We start from the raw sequence: 18,427 nt of genomic DNA on the forward strand, positions 1-18,427 counted from the left end.
CAACCCTTGATCTCAGAGTCATGAGTTCAAGTTCCACATTAGGCATAAAGTTTACTTTAAAAAAAATTTTTAAGACAATAATCTATGTCCAATAAGCAATATCACAGTATGTAAGGGGGAAGAATAAATCAGCAAAAATCCTGAAAAGCACCTACAATACCACATCTGAAGGAAACACAAATGGAAAAAAAAAAAGGTTGAGATAAAAAAAAGAATTCATGACAGCCCCATTGACGCAGCAGTTTAGCGCCCGCTGCAGCCCAGGGTGTGATCCTGGAGACCCAGGATTGAGTCCCATGTCAGGCTCCCTGCATGGAGCCTGCTTCTCCCTCTGCCTGTGTCTCCGCCTCTCTCTCTCTCTCTGTGGGTGTGTCTCTCATGAATAAATAAATAAAAATCTTAAAAAAAAAAAAGAATTTGCCACACTACTTAGTCAGAGGTAACTTTAAAATTCTATGGGGCGGCAGTGGGAGTGGGAGGACAATACACTGGGGAGCCTCACTCAGTGGGGCATGTGACTCTTGATCTTAGAGTAGAAGTCTAAGTTTGAGCCCCACACTGGGTGAAGAGATTACTAAAAATAAAATCTTTTTAAAAATTTAAAATAACAATGAAATACTATAAGGAAATTTAAATATTCATTACAACTATCAAGTTCAAAACTAACACTGCAAAATACTAGTTGACTTACTCTATTAGACACAAAGGAAAAGGAACTGATTTCTTTTGGTTTGGTTTTCAGTTTTTTATTTTTTTAAAGCCTTTCTAACCCTCTGAGTTAAGATATTCTTCTGTTTTAAAGATTTTTTTTAGGGATCCCTGGGTGGCGCAGCGGTTTGGCGCCTGCCTTTGGCCCAGGGCGCGATCCTGGAGACCCGGGATCGAATCCCACATCGGGCTCCCAGTGCATGGAGCCTGCTTCTCCCTCTGCCTATGTCTCTGCCTCTCTCTCTTTCTCTCTCTGTGACTATCATAAAATAAATTAAAAAATTTTAAAAAAAATAAAATAAAGATTTTTTTTAAAGATTTATTTATTTATTCATGAGAAACACAGAAAGAGACAAAGACACAGAGGGAGAAGCAGGCTCCTTGCAGGGAGCCCAATACAGGACCTGATCCCGGCCGCCAGGATCACGCCCTGGGCCGAAGGCAGATGCTGAACCACTGAGCCACCCAGGCATCCAGTTTTGTTTTTTAAAATAGAAGACAGGGGTGCCTGGGTGGCTCTATTGGTTAAATGTTGGACTCTTAATCTCAGCTCAGGTCTTGATCTCAGGGTCATGAGTTCAAGCCCCACATTGGGCTCCATGCTGGACATGAAGCCTACTTAAAAGAAATAGTAATAAAGATTTTAAAATAAAAATAGAAGATAGAGGGGCACCTGACTGGCTCAGCTGGTAGAGCATGTGACTCTTGATCTCAGGGTTGTGAGTTCAAGCCCCATGGTTGCGCATAGAGCTTACTTCAAAAACAAGGGGAGGTGGTACCCAGCTGGCTCAGTTGGAGGAACATGTGACTCTTGATCTCAGGGTAGTGAGTACAAGTAAAAGTCCCGTGTCGGGTGTAGGGACTACTTAAATAAATAAAACAAAAGATGAAACCTGTTAATATGGAGAATAAAAACACAGGATCACCTATTAGAAGGGCTGAAATCCAAAACCCTGACAATACCAAATGCTGACAAGAATGTTGAGCAATAGGAACTCTCAATCATTACTGGTGGGAATGGCAAAATGGACAGCCAGTTTGGAAGACAGCTTGGCAGTTTCTTACAAAGATAAATATAGGGCAGCCCAGGTGGCTCAGTGGTTTAGCGCTGCCCTCAGCCCAGGGCCTGACCCTGGAGACCATGGATCGAGTCCCACGTCAGGCTCCCTTCATGGAGCCTGCTTCTCCCTCTGCCTGTGTCTCTGCCGCTCTCTCTCTCTCTCTGTGTGTCTCTCATTAATAAATAAGTAAAATCTTAAAAAAAAAAAAAGATAGATATAATCTTACCATAAATTCCAGTAATTGTACCTTTAGGTATTTACCCAAATGAGTTAAAAACTTCTACCTAGGGCAGCCCCGGTGGCACAGCGGTTTAGCGCCACTTGCAGCCCAGGGCATGATCCTGGAGACCCTGGATCGAGTCCCACATCAGGCTCTCTGCATGGAGCCTGCTTCTCCCTCTGCCTGTGTCTCTGCCTCTCTCTCTCTCTCTGTGTGTTTCTCTCATGAATAAATAAAATCTTAAAAAAAAAAAACTACCTATATAAGAATCTAAAAAAAAAAAAAAAAAAAAGAATCTGCACACAAATGTTTTTAGCAAGTATGACTATACTTGCCAAAACTTGGAAGCAATCAAGACATGTTTTAATAGGTGAATGGATAAACAAACTGTGGTATGTCCAAACAATGGAATATAATTTTATGATCAAAAGAAATGAGCTATCAAGGTACAAAAAGACATGGAAGAAATTAAATGCATATGGCTAAGTGGAAGAAGCCAATCTTAAAAGGATATATACTGTATAAATCCAACAATATGACATTCTGGAAAATGCACAACTATGCAGATAGTAAAAAAGATCAGTGGTTGCCAGAGGTTGGGGACAAGGAGGTATGAATATGCAAAGCACAGAGGATTTTTAAGGCAGTGAAACTATTCTCTATATTATAATAGTAGGTATTTGTTATCATACATTTCTCAAAAACCACAGAATGTACAACACAAAGAGTAAAAACCTAATGTAAATTATAGATTTTACTTAATAATAATAATATATCAATGTGACTCACAAATTGTACCTCACTAATGCAAGATATTAATAAGAGAAACTGTTGGGGAGGAGGATGGAGGTACACAGGAATTCTCTGTACTTGGTGTTCCATTTTTTTTTATAAACCTAAAACAGCTCTAAAAAATAAAGCCTATTTACTAACATTAAAACAAAAAAAGGAAATCATGAGTCCATACCAAAAATGAACATATAATAAAAAGATAGGAAGGCCATTCCTTACAATAGAAAGCAGGCTGACAATATGGAAGGAGTAATGGAGTTAGAAAATTACCATTTTGCACCCATCAGAGTTAAGACTGGTTCAGACAAGAATCATGAAGATCTAAGAAATCCATAGGGGGCTCTTTTTCTCTTCTGGTCCAAGGTGCTTGGGGAGCAGCGGGCTTTAGTGCAGACGTGGCCAAGTCCAAGAACCACACCACACATAACCAGTTGCAAAAATGGCACAGAAATGGCATCAAGAAACCCCGGTCACAAAGATACGAATCTCTTAAGGGGGTAGACCCCAAGTTCCTGAGGAACATGCACTTTGCCAAGAAGCACAACAAGAAGGGCCTGAAGAAGATGCAGGCCAACAATGCCAAGGCCATGACTGCACGTGCCGAGGCTATCAAGGCCCTTGTCAAGCCCAAGGAGGTTAAGCCCAAGATCCCAAAGGGTGGCAGCCACAAGCTCAATCGACTTGCCTACATCACTCACCCCAAACTCGGGAAACTCATGCTCATACCCTCATTGCCAAAGGTCTCAGGCTCTGCCGGCCAAAGTCCAAGGCCAAGATATGCAGAAATCATCATCCGTTGGTTGTTGACTGTGGCTATTGGGGCTGACTGTGCTTATCCAGAGTTGACAAACAAACACAAGCTTGCAGATTTATGTAAAAATCTCAATTTCTGGCACAAAATGGCTCAGTATGCCCAACGTGCATCAGTGTCCTTTCATACCCAGTTGTTTTTCAAAAGCAAAGGAATAGTAAGTGAAGAAGCCTATATTCTGTTTGTAAGAAAGAATGCTATTGTGGTGTTAATTCCAAAGTATGGTTTAGAAGGTACAGTCTTTTTTGAAGAAAAGGACAAACCAAAGCCAAAGCTTATTTAGGATGATGAGGAACCTTCCCTTAAAACAGGATACAGTGTTCCATATATTTGATAAAGTTAAACTGAAAATCATGCTAGACTCATCCAATCACCAGCATCAGAAAATCCGAATGTCCCTGGTAGAACCACAGATTCCAGGAATAAGCATTCTGATGGATACTCCAAACATGGACAGTGATGAACCAGAGAGAAAGAAAAAGAAACGTGAGAAATAGCTATACTCAACAAAATAACTTCAAAGACTGGTTTCCTTAAAACAAAACAAAAACAGAAACAACAACAACAACAACAAAAAACCGATACAAAAAACCTGAGAGAACACTTTTAAACCTAAGTGTGTAATAAAAATAAAATAATAAAATAAAATAAACCTAAGTGTGTGATACAGTTTGTTACTTTTATTTTTTTTTCTGCTTGTTACTTTTAAATACATTTTAATGGCTTAAAAAAAAAATCCACAGGGGTGGTTTGATAAGGAACAAGATATTTGAAAGGTCTCAAATGCTACAGATTGTTACTAGTTACAAGGGGAAAACAAAGTATGCAATGGAGACACCAGGTAGTGGATTACCTTAATCAAGTAATCAAAATGAATACTTTCCAGCTAAGGGCAGATGGATATTGTACACCTACAAATATAACATCTGAGAAGGTCATTTATGTAGTATTCTGGTTGTGTGCATAATCTGAATCTAATCACAAGGCAACAGTAGATAAATCTAAGTTGAAGAATATTCTAAAAAACAGATGACCTATATTCCTCAAAAAATGTTAATAACATGAAAAATAAAGATAAGTTAAGGAATTCTTCCAGAGGTAGAAGAAACATGATAAGTAAATTCAACAGATGATTGATCATGAGCTGGATTCTAGCCTGAATGGGAAAAGCTATAAAAGAGATTACTGAAATAACTGACAAAATTGAAATATGGGTTATAATTTCAATCAATTTTAAATTTCCTCATTTTGGGATCCCTGGGTGGCGCAGCGGTTTGGCGCCTGCCTTTGGCCCAGGGCGCAATCCTGGAGACCTGGGATCGAATCCCACGTCGGGCTCCCGGTGCATGGGGCCTGCTTCTCCCTCTGCCTGTGTCTCTGCCTCTCTCTCTCTCTCTCTCTCTCTCTCTGTGTGTGTGTGTGTGTGACTATCATAAATAAATTTAAAAAAATTTAAAAAATAAATAAATTTCCTCATTTTGGTAACTATTATAAATATGTAGGATGATACTGTTGCTCTTCAGAAACGCACACTGATGTAAGAGGTAAAAGGAATGATGCTTATGACTTATTTTCAAATGGTCCAGAAAAAATAATATGTGTTTGTGCATATATATTCAGAGAGAGAGGGAAAGAAAGAAAGAATGAATCAGCAAGCAGAATTGGCAAAAAATGTTAAAAACTGATGAATCTTGCTTGGTGCGCCTAGCTGGTTCTGTTAAGCATTAGGACTCTTAATTTCAGCTCAGGTCATGATCTCAGGGTCATGAGACTGAGCTCCATGTCAGGCTCCACACTGGACATGGAACCTGCTTTAAGATTCTGTCTCCTCCCTCTGCCTCTCCCCCTCCTCCTTCCCTCTCTTGAAAAAAAAAAAAAAGTGGTGAATCTGAGTAAAAGGTATAGAGAAGTTCTCTATGCTACTTTTTATAACTTTCTCATAAATTTGAAATTATCAGAAAATAAAAGGCTTAGTTATGTTAACCCAACATCTTTCTGGCATAAACTGCCTACACTTTTGGTGTTAAAAACTCTGATGATAATCTAATATTATTTCCCTTTTAAGTCACTTGCTCTTATTACCCAGTTGCTCAAAAGATTTTTTTTTAAGATCAGTAATTTTCTTAAAATTTGCCATCCTGTTGGCTGTTCTAGGCCAAGACACAGTGTGCTCGTTAAAATGTGTATTTTCAAATTTTTTCAATTCAATAAAATTTTCTTGAATTATAGTCTTTAACATTTGTTCCTTCAGCCTGGTGATGTGAATATGAATTTTGAAACAGATGCGGAATCTTTCTGAAAGCTCTACTATATAAAACAATGGTAATAATAAAAACAGAATTATCCTTTCAAATATTTATTATCTACTGTGTAATAGGTATGCCTATTCCACAAAAAAATAACAAATGGAAAAAATGTCTAGTAGATCAATTAATCAGTACTGAAGAACTTCAAATGACTTCATACTGTTAGTGATACAAAGGAGTATATTTTAGAGTGCTCAATTTCAACCCAGGTTCCTTGTATCCTGTAATCACCTCAGTGCTTGAGTTATAAAATGAATTATTCCTTAATATACATAAAATTTGGTCAAATAAACACTATTCAAAAATGAAATGAGGGCAGCCCGGGTGGCTCAGTGGTTTAGCACTGCGTTTAGCCCAGGGCCTGATCCTGGAGACCCAGGATCGAGTCCCATGTCAGGCTTCCTCCATGGAGCCTGCTTCTCCCTCTACGTGTGTCTCTGCCTCTCTCTCTCTCTCTCTCTCTCTCCATCTGTCTTTCATTAATAAATAAAATCTTAAAAATAAAATAAAGTTTTAAAAAAATGAATTGAATATATACAACTAAAATTCAATGAGTATTTGTAAATTGTATATCCACTGTTCATTTTTAAAAAGGCACTTGGCACTATATTGATTATGGAACCAAATTTGTTTACCTTCATGTATTGTATCATATAAAATTTAATCTAGAAAAAAAACTCTTTGCTAAATTTTTAATATTTTGACTAACAAAGAGCCTAAATAGGGGTGTCTGGGTGGTTCAGTCGGATGAGCATCCAACTCTTAATTTTGGCTCAGGTCATGATCACACGGTTGTGAGATTACATAGGGCTGTGCTGAGAGTGTAACCTACTTGAGACTCTCTCTCCCTCTCCTTCCCTAGCCCTGCCCTCTCCCTATCTTAAAAAAAAAAAAAAATCCAAAAATAAACTCACAATGAGTTATATATTAAATAAATTGCAGAACATTATCTTAACAAAGATAATCATCTTACCATTTCTAATAGAATGGCTTGAGTTTTGGCCTCTTTTTCTGCCTTTATTTCTTCTACTTCTTCAGCTGATCTTCCTTTGAAATCATCAATTTCTTCATCTGCTCCTATTCGACCACTCTGTAAGGCAGAAGTTACTTAAACATATAGTAAAAGAACTGAAAAATCTGAGAAACATGGGAGACATGATGATTTATCCTTAGCTCCATCAAATCTGTTAGAATAGAAACTGAAACAAACCTATGAAAATTGATATAAATTAATTTAATAATATGAGCCACACAAAGCTTCTAATTTATTGTTAAAACAAAATATACATTATAAAGAAGCTATCTGGTATCCAAATTACTGCTGAATGCAGAAAAGAAATGATCTTAACAATTAAGCACCAAATCCCAACTATAAAGACCAATTTAGCTTTGAGAAAGCTTCATAAACAGAAACTTATACCTTAAAAAATCTGAGGGAAAAGTCTGCATTATTCTACAAAAATTTCTGGGTTCTAGCATGGTTCCAAAGTGTTCCCAGTTGAAAAGCTCCCTTACAAGATGTTAGTTTAACTGAGCTTTAAAGCTATACTCCTAGAGTTAGGAGACAAGAAAAACATTTTCACAAGGTATTTATATAAGCTTCCAGAGCTAAGGCTCCTCTAGTGGAACAGAAGCTGAAGAACAGAAATTAGGGAAATGAAAAGACAGTTAGAAAAATGAGTTATCTTTATGGAAGAGAAAAAGAATTTTAAACTTGTCCTAGAAGAATTGATCAAGAAAGATAGTCATTCTGAAGAAATAAGTTTTAATAGACTAAAAAGCAAAATCTATGCAAAGCATTAAAATGCATGTACAATCACAAGAGGACTCTACTTACATCTAGCTGTTCCCTCGTAGGTTCTGGTGATCGATCAGGAATTAATAAATCAGGAGGGTCATCAAACGGATCATCTAAAATCACTGTATGATTTATCCTTACAAAATAAATTCAAGTCAAAGGTTACACTTACATTATTTCAGAATCTGTGTTTTACTTTTTATAAAGATAACAAATGTCTCAAGTATCTCTAATGCCCAAAAATCAAAGGCACTTAAATTTTAATGCACCAGTATATATTACTAGAGTGTTCTTTCACAGTTAATATCACTGTTTTTCATTGTTTGATATCAGATTCATTACTCTGGGGGCACCTGCATGGCTCAATGGTTGACCATCTGCCTTGGGCTCAAATTATGATCCCAGGGATCCTGGGATCAAGTCCCATATCAGGCTCCCCTTAAGGAACCGGTTTCTCCCTCTGTGTATGTCTCTGCCTCTCTGTGTGTCTCTCATGAATAAATAAATAAAATCTTTTAAAAAAATTTACTACTCTATTACTTTATTTTATTTTTTTAAAGATTTTTAAAAATGTATTTATTCATAGAGACACACAGAGAGAGAGAGAGAGAGGCAGAGACACAGGCAGAGGGAGAAGCAGGCTCCATGCAGAGAGCCTGACATGGGACTTGATCCAGGGTCTCCAGGATCATACCCCGGCTGCAGGCGGCGCTAAACCACTGCACCACCGGGGTTGCCCTCTGTATTACTTTAATAAATCTAATATTAGTTTGTCTAAATCTTAGTACTTCTACCAAATTTCTCAATAATATACATTTTTAAAAACTAAATTAAAGATTAATAATTCTTCCCAACATAAGCAATTATAAATAATTAGCACAAGTATAAAAATACAAAAAGTCTTTTTTACTTTATGGATTCATATAGTTTTATATTAATTCACATTTTGGAATTATCCAAAAACCAGTCCTATGCTTGCCATTTCCACAAATACCACAGGATTAAAACATTCTAGTATACTGAGATAGCAACCACACCTGATATCTTGATATGGTACAAAGTCCTTGTCAACAAAAGTCTCATTAATTTTCTTAATTATGTCCATGCCTTCTGTCACCTCACCAAACACTGTATGAACACCATCAAGGTAATCTAGATTATCTCCTGTAGTAATAAGAAACTGTATAGAAAGACACAGAAAAATATAAACATGTATCTGTAATTCAAACTGGAATCAGGTACAGACTGACAAAAAACACACAAAACCAATACTCTACATTTAACTGCATGATTTCTTACCCACTTGTTACTAGTACGAATTAAAAAGTACAAGCTTATACATAAAATATCATTATATACACAAGGGCTTCCCTGGTTGTTTAAATACTTGGACAAACCAAAGTTCAGTTTCTTCATATACGAATTGTGAGGGGGAAAAAAAGCATCTGCCCCAAACTAGGTTGTTGTAAGGATTAAACAAGACAATGAATGAAAGGTTCTCAACATGATATGTTTTGAAGTAATAAATACCAAAAGGAAATAGACCATAACGTGAACAGCAATGATCCATGGATAGTATGATTGTGGATAATGTTATTTTTCTTTCATGTACTTTTCTGTATTTTCTGAATTCCTCACAATGGACATGTCTCAAATTTAAAAAAACAAAGCAGGGCAGCCCCGGTGGCGCAGCGGTTTGGCGCCTCCTGCAGCCTGGGGTGTGATCCTGGAGATCCGGGATCGAGTCCCGCTTCGGGCTTCCTGCATGGAGCCTGCTTCTCCCTCTGCCTGTGTCTCTGCCTTTCTCTCTCTCTCTCTCTGAATAAATAAATAAATCTTAAAAAAATATTATTTAAAAAAATTTAAAAAAAAATAAAAAAATAAAAATACAAAGCAGGCGTGCCTGGGTGGCTCAGGTGGTTAAGCATCTGACTTTTGATTTTGGCTCAGGTCAAAATCTCACACTTGTGAGATTGAGCCCCACGTCAGGCTCTGCACTGGGGGTAAAGTCTGCTTAAGATTCTCTCTCTCCCTCTGTCTGCTCCCCCCCCCATAAAAATAAATAAATAATTTTATTTTTAAAAACAAAGTAGTTTCTTATAAAGATTTTATTTTTAAGAAATCTCTATACCAAACACAGGGCTCAAACTCACAACCCTAAGGAGCTGAATGCTCTACTGACTAAGCCAGCCAGGTAACTCCCAAAATAATTTTTTTTATATAGAACACAGTGTAATATTTTTATTCTAACAGATATCGTTGAAATTCTCCTCTTATTGGATAGCTTAAAATGATAACTTGTGGCTCTTTCCAGTCCTTCATTTTAAAATAAAACTCAACTTTTTACTCATTTTCTAACCTGAGATCCATGTTGATCACTTCCATTGTTCACCATGGACACAGTGCCTTTCTTCTTGTGCTTAATTCTTGGCACTTTTTCAGCCTCAAAAAAGCTTGCTTGATCACCATACAGTTGACTAAAAGTACACATAATAAAATTATAATACTGAAGTACTTTCAACATGAAATACAGAAGTACTAGTAACAAATAGGATTACCATTTCTTTATAGAAATGCCACTATGATTCAAAATATTTGTTTTTTTTAAAATTTGCTATAGACATTTAGGGAACTTGGAAAAAATCTATATTTGAACTGTATTTCAAAATGCAGATTGACATATGTTAGATAACACTGTTAAGAGGCAATTCTATTTTTTCTCATTTAGAAATAAAAGAACTCACCCAAAAACAGATTCTCCTCCACGGCCAGTCCCTGTGGGATCACCAGTTTGTATGATAAAATCCCTCTATAATAAATAGGATACTTTGTTAATTCACACAGTTGCTAAATGGTTCCCATAATAAAGGACATGACTAATAACCACCAACTCACCTGTACATTGTGAATAAGACAATAATTATAATATTTTATCTTGCACAACTTTAGGAAATTCAAGCAGGCTGAAAGAAAAATAAATACTAAATTTATCAGTAGTTCAGAAATACATTTTTAAGCAAGTAAAGGCTCTGTTGGCATAATTTAATTTCAAATTACCATACAAACACTCCCCAATGGTCAAACATCCAAAGTCACAAAGAAGGCAGTATGCCTAGAAAAAGGCAATTATTTTAAATTATCTTTTTATTTTCTTTTTCTCAGGACTTTCAGGGCATCTGAGCTAATGCAGGAAACAGGCTTATTTGGAGTAGACAAACATTTATTAATGGATTAGTTTTGCAAGGGAAAAAGAAAACCAAAGAGAATAAATACTATGATGGAAAAGAATCTATCAGAGTAACTGCAAATGGGTACAATTGTATATATTAGAGAAAATTAAATATCTGAGACCAATTTTTAAAATGATGACTAAATAGCTCTTCAAAAACTCCATATGGTAGGATGCCTGGGTGGCTCAGCAGTTGAGGGTCTGCCTTCAGCTCGGGGCGTGATCCTGGAGTCCCAGGCTCCCTGCATGGAGCCTGCTTCTGTCTTTGCCCCTTTCTCCTCTCTCTCTCTGTGTGTCTCTCATGAATAAATAAATAAAATCTTAAAAAAAAAAAAAGTCCTGGGGATCCCTGGGTGGCTCAGTGGTTTATTTAGTGCCTGCCTTTGGCCCAGGGCATGATCCTGGAGTCCTGGGATCGAGTCTTGATCAGGCTACCTGCATGGAGCCTGCTTCTCCCTCTGAGCTCTGCTCCTCTCTCTCTCTCTCATGATTAAATGAATAAAATCTTTTAAAAAATGTTTTTTTAAGTCCATATACTTATCATGTACCAGCTTTCTCATATAAATGAACTCATTTATTCAATAAACATTTATGGAGTATCTTCTAGGTGCATGGCATTGCTACCACAAATGCCATAAAACCATAGTCCCTCCCTTCAAGTTCATAGTCTAGTTAGACATCAAGCTAGAAAACACACAGAAAGACATATGAGGCTCTCCAGGGTCCTTATAACTGAATAAAAATAGTTACTATATAGATGTATCAATACTGGATACATCTGTTAATACCATCATGCCATGTATATAGTAAAATGGTAAAAACTGGTTTTAGGGGCACCGGGGTGGCTCAGTTGGTTAAGTGTCTGCCTTCAGCTCAGGTCATTATCTCAGGGTCCTGGGATCAAGCCCCACATCAGGCTCCCTGCTCAGTGGGAAGTCTGCTTCTCCCTCAGCCCTTTCCCCCTGCTCGTCTTCTCCCTCTCTTATGCTGTCTCTCTCTCTCAAATAAATAAATAAATAAAATATTTTCTTTTTTAAGTGGTTTTACAAAAAACCACAAGAGTTCAAAAGAGGAGTGTTTCTGGCCAGGGAAAATAGAACACCTCACAGAGGCCAATGGTTGACATTAAAAGAACTAGACAGGCAAAGAGTTGAAAGTGAGCATTTCAAGCTGGTAAGACAGTATGAATAAGTCTGGAAGTGCAAATATAAATCTTTTTTGAAGGGTCCAAAAGCCCAGTCTAAGTTCTGTAACACTCTAGTAATAAGAGTAATAGATGGGGTAAACAGACCGGAGGGGTAAGATGGGGCCAAGATATTGAAAGGTCTTGAATATCAGGATTTTGATCGTTTTTCTAGAAAAATATATTTCCGGGATTACTGTTAAGTACAAAAGAGCAGTCCTTTAACTAGAAAACAAAAATAATGAATCTAGGCAGTGATCTTCAATGGCTGCCAAAATCTTTTTTTTTTTTTTTTTAGGATTTTATTATTTATTCATGAGACACACACACACACACACACAGAGGTAGAGTCACAGGCAGAGGGAGAAGCAGGCTCCATGCAGGGAGCCCAACACAAAACCCGATCCCGGGACCACAGGATCATGACCCAGGCCAAAGGCAGAGGCTCAACCGCTGAGCCACCTGGGCGCCCCGGCTGCCAAAATCTTTAGGTGAAAGCTAATGGGGATGCTGCAACATACATCCGATAGACAAGCCTGAACCCACGGACCAATTTTAACTTCGCAGAAAAAGCCAACCAGACGTCAAGTGTTTCCTGAACGTGATACCGCTGAAGTGCAGACTACCTTATATGAAAATATTCTTTGGATGCCTGGATGGCTCAGTGGTTGAGCGCCTGACTTTCACCCAGGACGTGATCATGGAGTACCGGGATCGAGTGCCACAGCCAGCTCCCTGCATGAAGCCTGCTTCTCTCTACCTGTGCTTCTGCCTTTCTTTGTGTTTCCCATGAATAAATAAATAAATAATCTTTAAAAAGAAAAGAAATGAAAATATTCTTGCCAAAAACATTAAACCTATAGCTGATCAAGCCTCTAAGTCTAAGTGGCAATTTATGAGAAACAGAAGAGAGAAAAATATATTTAAAGATACAAGGATAAAGTCAGTCAAATCCAAAACGAGGGAAATTCTATAAAACAAGAGTCAGATTCCTTCTCAAAAAGTTGTTAAGGTAGGGACGCCTGGGTGGCTCAGCAACTGACCATCTGTCTTTGGCTCAGGGTATGATCCTGGGGTTCTGGGATCGAGTCCCACATCGGTCTGCTTCTCCCTCTACCTGTCTCTGCTTCTTTCTCTGTCTCTCATGAATTTAAAAAAAAAAAAAAAAGGTTGTTAAGGTAGAGGTGCCTGGGTGGCTCAGTTAAGCCTCTGACTTGATTTCTGCTCAGGTCATGATCGCGGGGTGCCGGGATGGAGCCCCAAGACGCCTCCATGCAGAGTCACTTGTCCCTCTCTCTCTGTTCCTCCCCTGCTCATACTCTCCCCCCTCTCACTCTCAAACAAGTAAAATCTTTTAAAAAAAAAAGTTGTTAAGGGATAAAAGTGGGGGACCTATACATTAAAAGATAGCAACCAATATAACATATGGACTTTGGCAGTTTTCTTACAAAACTGAATACATTCTTACCATAAATATAGCAATCACACCTCTTGGTATTTACTCAAAGGAGATGAAAATGTATGTTCACACGAAAACCTGCACACACGTTTATAGCAGGTTAATTCACAATTGCCAAAATATGTAAACAACCAAGATGTCCTTTCAATAGGTGAATAAATAAATAACATGTGGTACATCCAGACAATGGAATATTATTATTTGCTACTAAGAAGAAATGAGCTATCAATCCATGAAGACATGGAGGAATCTTAAATACATTTAACACATTGAGAGAACCAAGCCGTAAGGATCATATGCTGTATGATTCCATCCATACAACATTCTGGAAAAAACAAATCTATGGATACAGTAAAAGACCACTGGTTGCCAGGAGTTGGGGAGAGGGGTGCAAATAAATAGGCAGAGCACAGAGGATTTTTAGGGCATGATTTTTCTGTAGGATACTGTAATGCTGGATATGTGTATTATACATTTGTCCAAACCCACAGAATGTGTAACACCAAGAGCATGCCTGGATGTAAACGATGGATTATGATGTGTCAATGTAGGTTCATCAAATGTACCACTGTAATAACAAGTGTACAATGTTACATAGTGCAAACGGTACAAACATACAACAAATATACACTCTGGTGGGAGATACTGAAAATGGGGGAGGCTGCGCATACAGCAATCTCTCTATTCCTTCCCCTCAGTTTTGCTATATATTTTAATTGCTCTAAAAAAGTAAAGTCTTTAAAAATAGGCAAGGGGGGTGGTGAACATAGCATAATGTATAGAGAAGTTGAATCACTATGTTGAACCTGAAACTAATGTACATGTGAAAACTAACTCAAATAAAAAAAAATTTTTTAAAAGGGAAGAAGTAAAACCTATAGATTAAAAGATGTTTAAGAGATATATCAGCCAATAATAAACCTTGTTTGGATCCTTAAATTATCAAATATATATTTTTAAGATTTTATTTATTTATTCATGAGACACATAGAAAGAGAGGCAGAGAGACATAGGTAGAGGGAACCCAATGGGAGACTCAATCCCAGAACTCGAGGATCACACCCTGAGCCAAAGGCAGACACTCAACCACTGAGCAACCCAGGCATCCCAAATTATCAAATGTTTTAGACACTGATGAGACAAAACAAAAATATGAACGGTACAAAAAAAGTTAATTTTTTCAGATGTGATTAATGATTGGGGGTTATTTTTTAATCACATTTTAGAAATATAAATGGAGGGCAGCCCGGGTGGCTCAGTGGTTTAGCGCCGCCTGCAGCCCAGGGCCTGATCCTGGAGACCCGGGATCGAGTCCCATGTCGGGCTCCCTTCAGGGAGCCTGCTTATCCCTCTGCCTGTGTCTCTGCCTCTCTCTTTCTCTGTGTCTTTCATGAATAAATAAAATCTTTTTTTTAAAAAAAGAAAGAAATATAAATGGAAGTAACTGCAAATTAAATAAATCCCATGTAACGGATACAAAAAATCCAGTATAAATTAAACAATATTGGTTATGTGTTGACAACTGTTCATTAATTGTTCACTTGCAAATGAGGGCTCATTTTTGTGACTCTATTTCTATATATAAGTTTTCTACAACAAAAAGTAAGAAAAGGAAAGAAACGGAAGGGAGAGAGGGAGGAAAAAAGGAAGAAAAATAGGTTTGGATATATGTTTACTAAAAATCGATAAGGGGGACGCCTGGGTGGCTCAGCGGTTTAGCGCTGCCTTCAGCCCAGGGCCTGATCCTGGAGACCTGGGATCGAGTCCCACGTCAGGCTCCCTGCATGGAGCCTGCTTCTCCCTCTGCCTCTCTCTCTCTGTGTCTTTCATGAATAAATAAATAAATACACACACACACTAGTCACCCTAATGGGCCTTTAGTGTGTGCAAAGTGGCAAGCATTGCATTAGGTGCTTAGGATAGAAAGACAAGGAAGCCGCAGTCGCAGCTCTCTTCCTAGTTTACATCCTTGAGAGGAGACAAGATTTGCAAACAATTCCAGGATAACAGGTAAATGACACAACAAAATGCGTTACATGCTGTTTTAAAAAGATCTCGGAGCAGAAGAAACAGATCTAACTCGGCTTAGGGACAAAGGAGAGCTTCACAGAAGAAATCATTCTTGATCCAAGGTTTGAATAATAAACAGGATGTCTGCCAAAAGCACAACAGTAGAGATAATGTGGGAGTAGAAGCAACAGCCTAAGAAAGACATGGATGCATGACTGAGCCTGTAATGTGGCGAAGTGGGCGTGGGGGGTACAACGGAGTGTGGGATAGAGTGTAACATGCAGGAAGGCACTTACAGTTTGTACTGTACCTTGTTTCATCCTCTTTGATAAACTGCATTCCAAGGGCACAAGATCCTGATTGTAACTAATCTCTTTGGCCTCTAGTTTCTCCCTGCTTTGCTACATTCTCCGCGCTGTTGCCTGTTATCTTCCTAAAACAAGTTGGCTACGCCTCAATCCTGCTTTTAAAACCTTCAAAGACCCTACTCCTCAGTAGGGCACACAGGACTATTCACATCCGACCTAACAGATACAACCTACACCATCAGACTCCTAGTCTGCCATTCCACGTCACGTATCATTCCTTCAAGCCATACCAAACCACGTGCTGTTTCCAGAAAAATTCCAAGCAAAACTTAAACACAAAAAAGAACACCCTCACTCCCGCTCATCCCTGAAAGGGCTAGTTCCAAGTGTTCTACTTTCTTCACTTTCTTCGCTTTCTTCGCTTCTCCCCGCCCCCAACCGGGAAGAATTACTCCCTGCTCCGGTTTCCATGGCAACTTACACATTCTTCCACTACAACACTTACAATGGGTTGTAAGACAACACTTAAAGGGACTCCCACGTCTGTTTCTCCCAGGGGAAGATGAGACCCGCAAGGGCACGCCGCCTGTCCCAGGGCTTGCCACAGCGCGGCACCGCAGCGACCCGTGAGTGTCCGCCAGGGCGCCGAGCCTGTCTCCGCACAGCCCTTCCTCCACCCAGGCGGGACGCTCACGCTCACTGCTCCAAACACATCCTTTCGGCTTCCATCGGGACTCAGCGATTACACGCCAAGGAATACAGGTTGTGCTCCTCTCCCGAGGAAAGCGCAGTATAAAGTCACAAAAGCTATGGGCATGATTCGTGCAGCCTGCAACGCACACACACACACGATGCCACAAGCGCCCGCCACCTGAACCGCCAGCCTCAGACACCGGAGGGAGGCTGCTCCTCACAAAACTTCCCGCACCACGGCCCGCTAATAAAACAGCCCAGTCGTGGGCACCAGGAGCCCAGAAGCTCGAACCCAGTCAGGGGGACCGGGCAGCGAAGGGACAATTGGGGAAAGGAGATAGTGGCCCCGGCGAGGTGCGAGCCGGGCCAGGGGCTCACCGCGCGGCCGCTCCTCGGTGTACAGATCGATGACGACGTCGCCCAAAGTGGTTTCCAGCAGAACCGCCATGGCGCCCGCTCCTCCTCCGCAACAAGCCGCGGGGTGTGACAGGCGCAGCCCGGCGTGGTCTACGCCACGCGTCACTCTCGGCGCGACGCCTCTGTACGTCATCGCTCCGGCGACGCCCCCCTCCCCTCGGCGCGGCCCGCCCGGTCAGTGCCCGGCCCGCCCACACAGGCGTGGGGGTTCCCGCCGCCGTTTTGGAAATCCTGTTTCTTCCAGGGCGCCCGGCGCTGAAGCCTGTGTCTCATAAGAGGACTTTGGTAAAGGTTTTTGTGCCTCCTTTGCGTCCATCACAGCAACGGGGCGGGCCTTCGAGGGGCGCCTTTCTTCTCTGTTCCTCCGGAAGCATCAAGAGTGACTACGGCGCCAGCTTCTCCCACAATCTTTCTTGTTGGGGGTTTCCTTTTTTTTTCTTTTTTTTTTTTTAAAGATTTTTGTTTATTTATGTGAGACACAGAAAGAGGCAGAGACACAGGCAGAGGGAGAAGCAGGCTCCATGCCGGGAGCCCGGCGTGAGACTCGATCCCGGGTCTCCAGGATCACGCCCTGGGCTGAAGGCGGCGCTAAACCGCTGAGCCACCGGGGCTGCCCTCCTGGGGGGGGGGGGGGCCCTAATCAGTGTCTCCTCGTTGTCCTGAATCCAACAATGTACAGCTTGTTACCCCGAAAGGTGGTTACCGAGGAGTTCTTCCTTGGCTCATCGTGCCTAGGACGGAAGCTGTGTTAACAGTGACTGGTCCTTAGTGCGACAAGCTGAGAAACAGTCGCCTCAGCCCCAGACCAGATCACTACTGGTTTTGTCAATCATATTTTACTTTGGAGACTTGGAAAATGACTTTTGGCCTCTGTTGAGGGTTTCCATGCCAAGTTTATTCCCCAAAGCCTCCTGACCAAACAGATCAGCCACTTTTATACCATTTTACACATACTCAGAGCTTCTAGTTGAACATTTAAGTAAAAGCCAACGTTTTCATAACGGCCCTCAAGGCCTTCCGTGATACTCTGCTGCCGCGCCTACCTGTCTCCTCTCTTACTCTGAAGCCACACTAGACTTTTGCAAGACTCTTTGGACACTGTTGGCCTTACTGCCTCTGGGTCTTTAGGCTTGCTGCCCACGCTGGTTAGAACCCGCCTCCACTTGCATGGTTCTCCTTCACCTCCTTCAGGCCTCCTGCTCACTTGTCACCTCTGAGCGAAGCCTGCCATAATTAAGCCCACGGACATACACCTGTTTTTCTCCATTAAGGCTTTTTCCCTATGGCGCTTTTTTACTGTCTGACATGCTATTTATGAATTTGTTTACGATAAGTATGAATTTATGTTTATATTGTTACTAAAACATTAACTCTAGGGGCGCCTGGGTGGCTGAGCGGTTAAGCGTTTGCCTTCAGTCCGGGGTGTGATCCT

The 18,427-nt window shown here is 40.2% G+C and overlaps 1 protein-coding gene across 1 annotated transcript in view; it reads right to left on the reverse strand.

Annotated features, from left to right (window-relative positions):
• The window catches only part of PPIL4 (peptidylprolyl isomerase like 4), a 46,852-nt gene extending 29,774 nt beyond the window's left edge, over positions 1-17,078 (reverse strand). The window contains exons 1-7 of the mRNA XM_055310421.1: positions 16,957-17,078; positions 10,592-10,659; positions 10,441-10,505; positions 10,056-10,173; positions 8,734-8,876; positions 7,736-7,832; positions 6,872-6,988 (exon numbers count right to left, since the gene is read on the reverse strand). Coding sequence (XP_055166396.1) covers positions 6,872-6,988; positions 7,736-7,832; positions 8,734-8,876; positions 10,056-10,173; positions 10,441-10,505; positions 10,592-10,659; positions 16,957-17,026 — 678 coding nt within the window. The 5' untranslated portion in view covers positions 17,027-17,078. The remainder of the gene's footprint in view (positions 1-6,871; positions 6,989-7,735; positions 7,833-8,733; positions 8,877-10,055; positions 10,174-10,440; positions 10,506-10,591; positions 10,660-16,956) is intronic.
• Positions 17,079-18,427: the final 1,349 nt, after the last annotated feature.

The sequence above is a fragment of the Nyctereutes procyonoides genome, unplaced genomic scaffold (assembly GCF_905146905.1).
Source record: "Nyctereutes procyonoides isolate TBG_1078 unplaced genomic scaffold, NYPRO_anot_genome, whole genome shotgun sequence".
Classification (NCBI taxonomy): Eukaryota; Metazoa; Chordata; class Mammalia; order Carnivora; family Canidae; genus Nyctereutes; species Nyctereutes procyonoides.